The 11,841-nt window shown below is 36.7% G+C and overlaps 1 protein-coding gene across 1 annotated transcript in view; it reads right to left on the minus strand.

The window, feature by feature from the left end:
- Nucleotides 1–11,841, minus strand: part of Hmcn1 (hemicentin 1) — a 450,607-nt gene that overhangs the window by 77,635 nt on the left and 361,131 nt on the right. Inside the window, exons 61-65 of the mRNA XM_013021737.1 lie at nucleotides 11,543–11,702; nucleotides 9,225–9,349; nucleotides 8,858–9,041; nucleotides 8,276–8,373; nucleotides 6,898–7,176 (exon numbers count right to left, since the gene is read on the minus strand). Coding sequence (XP_012877191.1) covers nucleotides 6,898–7,176; nucleotides 8,276–8,373; nucleotides 8,858–9,041; nucleotides 9,225–9,349; nucleotides 11,543–11,702 — 846 coding nt within the window. The remainder of the gene's footprint in view (nucleotides 1–6,897; nucleotides 7,177–8,275; nucleotides 8,374–8,857; nucleotides 9,042–9,224; nucleotides 9,350–11,542; nucleotides 11,703–11,841) is intronic.

The following is an 11,841-nucleotide window of genomic DNA, read 5'->3' on the forward strand; positions in this document are numbered from 1 at the left end:
CAAGTTTAAGACCTATGGCAACCATAAGATAAAATAATTTGCCATTACCACATGCAAGATCCAGAAATTGGGATTTGAACCAAGAGGGACAATATTGTAGTTACTACTGTTGTTGTTTTAAAACTCTCCATGATAGACTTGTGGATGGAGGCAAGGTCTAATTAATCTTTATATTCATAGTAATTGAAATGTAGTAAATAATGAAGAGTTGACTATAGCCAAGTGGAAGAGTAGACAGGTGCTATGAAGTGGTAGAGCACAATCTGCAATTGAAAGATGTAGACACATTACCATTAACCTAAAGCATCAAGAAAGCATTTGTGGTTTTGTAAACATAAACTTAATGATGTTCATATAACCCCAATAGGGAGTGGTAGCATTGTGAAGAACAGAGATGGACCAGGCCTGTTGAAGGAGGGTGATAGCCTAATTTGAAGTTTAGGTCATTTGAAACATATTAATAGGAGATAATGTTACAAAGATAAAGTCTATGTCATAGAAACTTTGGAAGCCATGATGCAAGTGTACTTATTCTATAGGTACTAATCATGTTTTAGTCAGGAGAATCAAGGTTCACTTATGCCTGGGCATAAATGTGAGACTCTTATTTGAAACTTAACTAAAGAAAAAAAAACAAAAAAAGCTAGGAATGTGATGCCAGTGGTAGAATGTCTGCCTGGCAAACAAGAAGCCCTGAATTCAAATCCAGCACCACACACAAAAAAGCCAGATGATAATTAAGAAATTTGAATTCTTTCATTGTCAGAAACAGCCAACAGAGTTAATATGTATCTTTTTCCAGAATGGAAAAGGAGAATTATCAGAAAATTTTAGGAGACAGATTTTTATGACAATATTATCAGCTGTAGTAAATTGCAGTGGTAATGTATAAACTTTAATTGCAAAATAGAACAGATATAGACACTTACCAGAAAATTCCCCATTTGGAAAATTTCTCATAGATAGGATGGTACCTGAATTTGTTGACTAATGAGATGTGTTTTTTGTAGCGCTTCTAAGAAAGTCTGTAAAGATGCTACACCAAAGCCATAGGCCCTTCCTGTTTTCCCTGCTTTGTTGTTCAGGTAGAGCACACTGCACGATCATTGACCAGTCATGATGCAAGAGAACTGCAAATATCTGAACTGCTAAACCAGTGCTACAACAGCCAAACTTTATGTATCTTTCTCAGTGAGACAAACAAAAGTTGTTCAGGCCAAGGATGTAGCTCAGCGGTACAAAACTTGCTTAGCATGCACAAGACCCTGCGTTAGGTTCCCCCAACACCATAATAACAAAAGGTTCTTTGTTTAAGCCACCATATTTAAACTACTCTGAACAACCAAACACAATTCCTAAATAGAACTCATTCTTTCTCTTCTCTGAAGTGCCTTCCACTTTGAAACAGAATAGTCTTTTCCAGATACAGATCTACACATGTTATTCCATGGTGATTTCACATTATGGAATGAAAAAACAAATTTTCATGTGGTCAGCAAGCCCAATTGCCTAGATCCTGTCAACCCCCTCCCCCTCCCTCCCCCCCCCCACTTCCCTAGTTTTATTTTGTATAATGCTCTTTCTTGTTTTGGCTCTCCCAGTCACATTGTGCATTTTCACAACCACTAATACACCACGACACCTCGCACCACGTGGGTAGAATTAAGCTGGGAATGGCAGCTCCCCAAGTTAAGACATTTGCATTCTGAGTAGTAGCACTGTTCTATGCAAAGAGCTTTTAAGAGTGCAGTGGAATTAATTTTCAACAGATGCGGAAACTTCTCATCTTTCTGTTGTGCCAGCTTTGAAATCTGTTTTCGAAGAAGTATTATCCCTATACACTCTTCAACTGGGAACGCTGTTCTTTGTATACTACTGGAATAGTATCATGGTTGGTTATCTCCTTCATTTCTTTCAGTGATGCCCTGGTCAGTGACTTTTGCTGCTGTATTTTCAAAGGACATCCTATGCTCTTCCCTCTTCCTTCTCCGTAGATATAGTATAGATATAGATATAGTAGCTAAGACTTCTATATATATTTTCAGAGCTTCGTAGTACATGTCTCTCTCTCCTCTCTCTGTCTCTCTCTCTCTGTCTCTCTCTTTCTCTCTCTCCCTTTTCTTTCTTGCTCAGGATTCTCTTTGCCTTTCAACGAGGCCTGAACTATTTAAAATACTTTCCAGGATTTTTGCAGTTAGCACATCTAGTGTCTCATACCTCTTTCCTTTCACATTCCTTTTACATTTGTACAAACTGACAGCTGAAGCTTGATCATCTCTAGGTGAAAGACAGGCAAGAGTCTAACTCTCTACTCATTTCCAGAATTCCACCCTTCAGAACTCACACTTATCCTTAAGGGGATCTAAATCTTGAGGTTACCAACACCCAGAATGTTCTATTAACCACACAATCCTCATCACAACTCAGAGTAATTACTTGTTCAGTACCTTTGCTTCCCCCAGATGAAGGACCTATAGGATGGTTTTTTGTCCTTTTTATTCTCTGATGTGTTTAAGGATCTGCCATATAGTAAGCATCCTTAATGCTTTGTTCAATAATGGTTAAGAACATGCCCGGTACTTAGGCATATTTAGTAATTAATATTTAATATATGAGTAATCAGGCATAAGATAACCATACAACATCTATGTTACTAATACTCTGTAAATTGATACATCTATATTTGCTATCAACCCTCATCCCACCCCTTCCAGACATTTTCTTTCTTCTTTTGCCTCTGATTATCCTACAGAATTTCCTCTATGAGCACCACCTCCATTCTCTGAAGTATCAGAGACCAGAGTATTTCACTTATTTTATTTAGATACTGTTTGGCCTCCCTCAATACTTACAGTCCCCATTACTACAGTTCAAAAGTATCTCCCTCAGTGTTAAATTCAGCCCAGCAAATAAACATCACCAGTCTCTAACAAATCAGATGTCAGTCTACCTACTAAGGCACAACGATAAGCAATGTGCACACTGCCTTTGCCACCATAAAGCTTAACTGGGAATGCAGCAGAGTTTCAATGTTATATAAACAAGTACTCTGAGGAAGCAGCCCTTAAGTGAAGAAAGGCAGATCCAAAGAAACATAGGTTCCATGGAATGTGCCTATACATCTGTAAGTAAACCCAATGGATAGTAAAAGACAAAAAATTACATTTGGACAAGATAACTTAAACAGGACTCTAAATATTCACACAGTGAGAACAAAGGTGGATATTCTTAGGAGAGAATCACAAGGACTCAATAGCTATGTGCATATGATCATATAAAATGAGGCTTATTGAAATGAACTACAAGAAGTAGAATCAATGTACAAGTCGTTATGTCAAAAAATGAATTTTACAACTTTGGTGCGGGCGGGGGGGGTAGCGGGGAGGATTGAATGGGGGTGTGGGGAGGATGGGGAGGGATGGGAAGGGTAAACAAAGGAGGAGGCTACAATGCTTGATAAGAAATGTACTCATTATCTTGCCCATGTAATTGCAACCCCTCTGTACAGTAGTTTCACAATAAAAAAAAAGAAGCTTTTTATTTTACTGTTTGCGGTTCTTTTTTTTCTGTTTTTTCCCCTTTTGTTACTGGTTTTGATTTCTGTACCTTTTGTCTTGTATATTAAGTATATCTGATGAACCAATTCAGCAGTGATACTCACTAGACACTATGTTGGAAATGAACCGTACAACTTAGGGAAGGAACGGGCAATGGAGGAAAAAGTCTGGGAGAAAATGCGGGAAGGGGTGACACTGTTCAAAAAGAAATGTACTTAATACCTGACTTATGTAACTATGACCCTTCTGTACATTACCTTTACAATAAAAATAAAATTGTTAAAACGGTAGACTCTGGTGCTAAACACTTGCCTGAAAACTTTTGCTATTCTCTATAGTGTGAATTTCTGTGCTATGAGAGAAGCCTGGCCCCTCCCCTACATCAAAATAGAGGAAGAGAACAAAAAAAAAGTCTTGGTCTTGATTACTGAAATAGCATTCACCTTCCTTTTCCTTCCAAGGTCAGAATTTTTGCTTCAAGGAAAAGGTGTGATTTTTCTTTATGCTATTTGTTTTTATGTGAAAAGTTGGAATACATACAATATTTACTTTAAAGGTACACAATAGTAAATAAAGCTAGCCATCAGTGGCTTGTGCCTGTAATCCCTAGCAACTCAGGAGGTTGAAACTAAGAACTTCAGTTCAATACCAGTCTGGGCAGGAAAGTCTATGAGACTCTAACCTCTCATTAACCAGCAAAAAGACAGAAATGGAGCTGTAGCTTAAGTGATAGAGTGTCAGCCTGAATTAAAAAGCTAAAAGATCCAGGTGCTGGGAAGTTGGCTCAGTGGTAGAGCACTTGCCTTGCATGCCTGAGGCCCTAGGTTCGATTCCTCAGCACTACATAAGCAAAAAGAAAAAAAAAAAAAGCTAAAAGATACATTCATCTACTGAGGGGCATCTGGGTTGGTTCCATATCTTAGCTATGGTAAATAATGCTGCAATAAACAGAGTTGTGGTGGTAGCTTCAGTATGGTTTTGTTTGTGATCATTCAGGCAAATGCCCAAAAGTGGGATTGCTGGGTCATAGGGGAGCTCTATGTGGAGTCCTTTGAGGAACCTCCATACTACTTTCCAAAGTGGTTGAACAAGTTTACACTCCTACCAACAATGCAGCAAGGTTCCCTTCTGTCCACATCCCCTCTAGCATCTGTTGTTATTAGAGTTCTTGATTCTAACCATTCTAACTGGGGTGAGGTGGTATCTCAATGTTGTTTTGATTTGCATTTCTTTTATGGCTAGGGAGGTTGAGCATTTCTTCACTTATTTATTGGCTATCCTTGTTTCCTCTTCAGAGAAGTTTCTCTTTAAGTCTTTAGCCCACTTATTTATTGGGCCATTGTTTCCTTGAGGATTTGTTGTTGGGGGATGTAATTTTTTGAGTTCCAAGTATATTTTAGATATGAGACCCTTGTCTGTTGTATGGCTAGTGAAGATCTTTTCCGAATCCGTGGGCTTTCTATTATCTTGCTAGCTATGTCCTTTGCCATGCAGAAGCTCTGCAATTTCATGCAATCCCATTTGTCCAACCTTTCTTTGATTTGTTGTGTTTCTGGGTTTCTATTAAGAAAATTTCAGCCTGTGTCAAGAAGATCTAGGGTTTCTCCTATTCCATCCTGTAATGTTTTCAGGGTGTCTGCTTTGACTCTGAGGTCTTTGATCCATTTGGAGTTGATTCTGGTACAGGAATTCTATGCCTCCATAAGAAAGAATGACATTGCCCCATTTATTAGGAAATGGAAAGATTTGGGAAAAATTATATTAAGTGAAGTAAGCCAGGCCCAAAGAAACATAGGTCCCATGGTTTCCATTGTTTGCAATTACTAGTATATGTCTAGGACAAGCAGAAAAGGTCAGATAGGTTGATGTTAGGCAAAATGAACCTCAAGATAAAGATTCAAATGTTTTTTTTTTCTTTCTTGCAATTGTTTCTAACATATTTATAAGATGATTTCTTGGTTACTTTGTATGGCCCTCCCCCATGGCATAAGACCTGCTTTCACTGTATTTGATGTTGGTATAATTTGTGGAGGGGAAGCAAAAAATCAAATTGTTTAAAAAGGGATATAGGTGGACCCATTGCAACAATGAGATGTACAAGACGTTATGTCAAAAAAAGAACTTTACAACTTTGGCGGGGGGCAGGAGGACACAAAGTGGGAGCAGGGTGGGAGGAGTTGGGAAGGTATGGGAAGGGGAAACAAAGGAGGAGGCAATAATGCTTGATAAGAAATGTACTCATTACCTTGCTCATGTAATTGTAACTCCTCTGTATGGTATTTTCACAATAAAAAAAAAAAGCTAAAAAGAAAGTTCTTAGGCCCTGAGTTCAAGCCCTTCCATTGACACAAGAGAAAAAGAAAGTAAAGCAAACTACACTATTTGAAAGGACAGCTTCAAATATGATCTACAGATTGAACCATTTAAAACTGTTTGGGATGACATATACTGGTGTAAATACCCCTTTTGAATAAAAGAATTTTTATTATCAAATGTGTTTTTATAAAGGTCCCATGGTTTTCCTTATTTGCAATAACAAGTATACCAGACAAGTAGAAAAGATTAAAAGTTATGCACATATGACCAATAAGATGATCATAAACAAAATGAACCCCAAAATAGGGACACGAGGTTTTATCTTTGTTGCTTTCTTGTTGTTGTTGTTTGTTTTGTTTTTTGTTGGTAGTAGGGCCTGAACTCAGAGCCTGGGTGCTGTCCCTCAGCTCTTCAGCTCAAGGCTAGCACTCTAGCACTTGAGCTACAGTGCCACTTCTGGCTTTTTCTGCTTATGTGTGCTAAGGAATCAAACGCAGGGTCTCACACATGCAAGGTAAGCATTCTACCACTGAGCCACCTTCCCAGCCCTGTTGCTGTTGTATTTATAATGTACTTTAATGTACTTATAACGGGATTTCTTTTGTTTCTTGCATATTTTCTTCCCCATGATATAACTCCTGTTTTCACTGTATTTGATTCTGGTACCCTGCATCTTATATATACATTTTTCTAATTTGGGGAGGGGAAGGGAAATAATTTAAAAAATGTGTTTTTAGTTCTCACAATTGCATTTTTTAAGTTACCCATAAGCTTCTTTTTTTCAATGAATATTCTTTTTACAAGTTGGAGTTTTCATCTTTTCACGCAAATAAAAAAAGCATATTAAATTTAATGTGTTTCAGATGAGAATAAGCTTGGATGAATTTCAAAACAGAAATATGAATGTAATACTTCTGTCAAATTCTGTCGCATACTAAATGATTCTAAGAATTACACTTAGTTAAGAAGTCCCCACCATTCCTGACTTCCCAGCTGTTCTGAGTTTATTGGAATGTTCCCATACCTAAGACCTTGAGGATGAAGTGCTTGCTGGCTTCTCCAGCATCATTTGAGGCAATGCAGGTATATCTTCCTGAATCTTCAGTCTCAGCTTTGATGAGCTGAAGGACCATTCCTTGAGTGTTGACTGTTAAATGAGCATCAAGCCCCAGGGGCTGGCCATCTCTGAGCCAGGACACACTGGGAGTTGGGGTTCCATCGGTAAAGCATGTCATGGAGGTGGAACTACCTCTGACAATTGTGATTTCCTCTGTTCCCATTGCATTGTCCAAGTTTGGTGGTACTAGGTAGAAAATAAAACAGGCAAAATTTGTATGTCATATTTATGTAAAATTTATATGTCAAGTTGAACTTCAAAATGCTCAAACAAGGATACAGGATCACCCATGGTCACAATGAGATGGACAAGACACTATGTAGAAAATAAACTTTGCAACTTGTAGGGGGAGGGGGAAATTAGAGAGGTGGAAAGGGAAGGGATGGTTGGGGAAAAACAAAGGAGGAGGTAATGTTTGATAGGAAATGTACTCATTACCTTATTCATGTAACTGTAACCCCTCTGTACACTATTTTTACAATAAAAACATAAAAAATTCCATAAGGTTTCTAGGGTCAATGAAATATACTTTATAAGAGGATATAGGAATTGATCATTCTACTAAAACCATCTATTAGGTGTGCTAATTATTAATCTTTCTAATATCAGCAATGAAAACTTACAGTTGTTTTCTTGGAGAATACAATGTGTTTTAAATTTTGGTGATTTTTTTAACTTCTTAAGTTTGTCTCTTCAATTTTTTATACTGTTATAATAATGGTTATAATAGTTCCAGTGGTATTTTTCAGCTATTCAGGTAGAACAATACTTATATGATCTAGAAAAAGTTTGTTATATTTCAGCATAAATTATAATATAGCATACAATTGCTTAATTGTTCTGAGATGTTTTGGGGGATGAGAAAATATGGAGCACTAAGTCTCTCTACTTCAGAAGTTGAATATTTTGAATTCTTTGCATATATATATATACACACACATAGATACATATATCTGTTCATATTTAAGTATTACAACTGCACTACTGGTGTTATTATGTTTATATGGCAGACTTGTTTGGTGTCTAGATTAAAAAGCCATTTTGGGAAACTATGTATCTGATTTAGTATAAAATTCTGGGCTAGGATAGTTTCTGACAGACATACAATAGTTCTGATAAATATCGACTCCTTAGGGGAAGATTGTCTTCCCTAGTCCATAAGATGCTTTTCTCCCAATTATTTTTGAGAGAGAAAGTATAATTTTTAAATCAGTGAGGAAACCAATTTCTAAAGGTGAGCCTGTGTCTTAGTACCAGGCTTAAATGAGGCATTTCTGTGACATACCAATCACCTGCAGGCTGTAATGCTTGGTGTCCACTCCAGCTCTGTTGGAGGCCACACAGGTATATACAGCCACATCGGACACCTGAGCTCTTACAATCCTGCAAAACAATTTAATCCAATGCTTCATCACTTCAACTCACTCAATATATACTCAGAAAATAATTAGGATTTGTATACAGATTAGAGAAGGTGATTTATTTTGAGAAATTTTAGTAAGGAAGCTTGTAACCACTCAGTAGAAGGTCGAGATAGCTGAAATGCAATTGATTTTATGACAATAATTATGCCGTGACACTATGCCACTATTTAATAACTATCAAATATTTGATATTTGATAACAATTACCATCTATTAAAGAATCAGTGTGGACCAATTCATTAAAACATGAGCCTTGAAGTAAGAATTTAAAAGTATTTTCATTTTATAGTTCTTGTCTTCCCCCTATGAAAAATACACTGAATGGGAGAGAGGCCTAAACAAGAGTAAAAGCTTAGAAGAAAGCATTTCTTAAACAATGTGTACATAAAGGCAAAGTTTCACGGTTATTTGAAATGTTTAGTAAATAAACCTCAATAGGCTAACCTGATAGCTTGCCCTGCAGACAGCAGTCTGACATGGGAAGAGAGAGGCAGAGGAAGGCCATTCTTCAGCCAGTTTATCTGTGGTGGGGGCGTCCCGGTGGCTCTGCAGTCAATATTTATGGAAGTATCTACCAATGCCATCAGCTTCTCAGCTTCTTCTTTATTACCTCTAATTTTGGGGGGAACTAGGTCATTCAGGAAGTACAAGAAAGAGAAGGCTGTATTAAGCACTCAAACAATTTCCACAATAATCACTTAAATCGCTGCTTGAATTCAGAAGGAAATGGCAGTGACACTCGATGTAAAGCTAAATCTTCCAGACAATGGTGGACCCCTAGTGCAGTTAAAAATTGGTATTTCATATTCACCATAGACATTCAGGTTAAATATCCGGTCTTCTTCTCCAGCAGGGTTGGTGGCCACGCATGTGTATTTCCCCATGTCAGACGGGAGGGCTCCATTAATGTTTAATGTACTGCCACTAGCAGTCACCCTGTGGAGCGGGCCACAAAAGAGGCACTAAGATGAATGTGGCGGTAATAGCCGCAAAACTCACTTCACGTTATTGCGTTCTCTAAAAATACCATCACAGAAGCGTCTCACAACTATTTCATTAAGTACATTGGAGCCTGGTGAAGAGTCAGAGCTAGAGAAATTGATGGAGATTTCAGACATCTAACTAAAATTACACAGAAACAGCTCTCAGATCTTTCATACTCATCACCTGCTTCAGGAAAAAAGGAGAAAAGGAAGAAATTCAGCTTCAAGATCTCTCTACCCAATTATGGGCAAAGACACCTTGTCTTCAGAATATTCTATTAGTAAGCCACAGGCTCACATTGTATCCTACCTACTCAAAGTGGTGGATTCTGGAGAACCAAAGTTTGAAGCCAGTTCAGACAGAAGAGTCAGCTAGACTCCAGCTCTAAACTAACTAGCAGAAAAGCTAAAGTTGAGATGGCTCAGGTTATAGAACTCCAGCCAAGCAAAGAAGTTAAATAAGCAGAAGGCTTTAAGTTAAACCCTGATACTGGGGGGAAAATCTATTCTTGGTTATCAATATAGTTTGAGTTAAATGAAATTACAAAAAAATTCCTCAATGTGAAGGAATAGAATAGGATAATTTATCTAAATGTGACAATTCAAATGTGAATATATTTTTTTCAATTTTTTTCTATAAATTGTTGAAGTTTTTCTTTTGAATTATGCAAAAGTAAATGAAAATTATGAAATTAGATAATCAAATATATCTAAGTTCTGATTATTACCTTATTTATTCTCTTCATACACCATTAATTCTCAGACAAAACTTCCTATGTTTTAATAGGTATGTTATATATAATTATTCTAGTAATAGTGATTTCATTAGCATTTCCCAAACTCAAAAGAAAATAGTACATTTTTAACATCCCCCATGTAGTATAATTTGACACTAATATTGAAAATTCCAGTAGTAATGTCCTGGTCTATTTGTACTTTTCAAAATTTAAAATTCCAATAATTTTACAAACTGAAAAGGTAAGCTGTGAAAATCGAGAAAAAAATAGTAAACTATTAATAAATTGCTCTATATAGTGAGGAGTAGTGAAGATAGAATCAATAAAGTTTATAGAAAAATAAGCAAATTAGGATGTTGAAGTAAGGGACAGGACCTAGACTCCTAGGTTCAAATATTATCTTAGATCTTCAGGTATTTCCCCATATATGTAGTACTTCCTCTGGAATAAGGCCAATATTTGCTTATTACTAATAATAATTAAATACTCATCAGTTAGTCAAAACATTAACATAAGAGAAATGTTATCTAAAATGTCTCTAGAACATGATTACTCCAAAAATATGAGACACATTTTAACATAAAATGAACCCAAAGAAAATAACACTTACCAACACTACAAACCATTAAAATTAAAATACTTGTTCAAGATGATATATTTAATAATGCATTCAGTTAATGTCTATTTATACTTATAACTAATTTGGTAAATAGTAATATATTATATGTTTAATAATATAGTAATTTGGCATATGATAGGGATAACTGTGAGAAAATTATCTTGTAGTATACAATTCTGGATTGTCCTGAGGGAATTTGGTGTTGACAGAAGCAGGAAGTTCTCAAGCTTTATTTTTCTATCTCTTTTGTGAGTAGTGTAAGTCTCAGCTGAAAGTGAAATTTGGAAAAGCCACTATGAGGAATGAACTGGGTTATGGTATTGTATCTTGACTCATTAAATGAGCTGAACAATATGGTATGTATGCAGTTTGATGGTATAAGACAAGAAATTAAAGTTAGGATTGCTGACAAATCTTTCTAGGATGAAGTTGCTTTGACTTTAGTAGGAAAGAAGAATTATTTTATGTCAGACACTTTGATAAGACATCCCCAAATTAGAGAAATATAACCAATGATTGTTAACTATCAGCTTAAGGAATGACAGCCCAAAGAGATTTTATAATATTTTATAATACAGCAATGGATAAGATTCACATATAAGCATACAGTTGAGCGTTCTTTAAAGAGAACTGCGTCCAATTCCACAAAAATTGATCTTTTGACTTCATGAATGAAATGATAGTGACATTCTAGTAAGGGTTGGTACTACGATTCATGTGAAATATGAAATGTAAAGCATTGTATAAGGCTTTACCATTTACAGTAAAAATATTCACATTCCAAACATACCTGACTCTTTCTGTCTCACCATTCACTATGGGCTTTCCATCTCTAAGCCATTGAATAAGTGGGGTGGGAATGCCATTGGCATTGCAGACCAGCTCAACATTTTCCCCCAGAAGGACACTGATTTCACTGGGAACTTCAGCACCAGCAACACTTGGAGGAACTTTGGAGAAATACAAATATTTAGAACTTTTTTTTGTTGTTGTTGGTCGTGGGGCTTGAACTCTGGGCCTGGGCGCTGTCCCTCAGCTCTTCAGCTCAAGGCGAGCGCTCTACCACTTGAGCTACAGCGCCACTTCCGG

Source organism: Dipodomys ordii, unplaced genomic scaffold, assembly GCF_000151885.1.
Source record: "Dipodomys ordii isolate 6190 unplaced genomic scaffold, Dord_2.0 Scaffold57, whole genome shotgun sequence".
NCBI classification, from domain to species: domain Eukaryota; kingdom Metazoa; phylum Chordata; class Mammalia; order Rodentia; family Heteromyidae; genus Dipodomys; species Dipodomys ordii.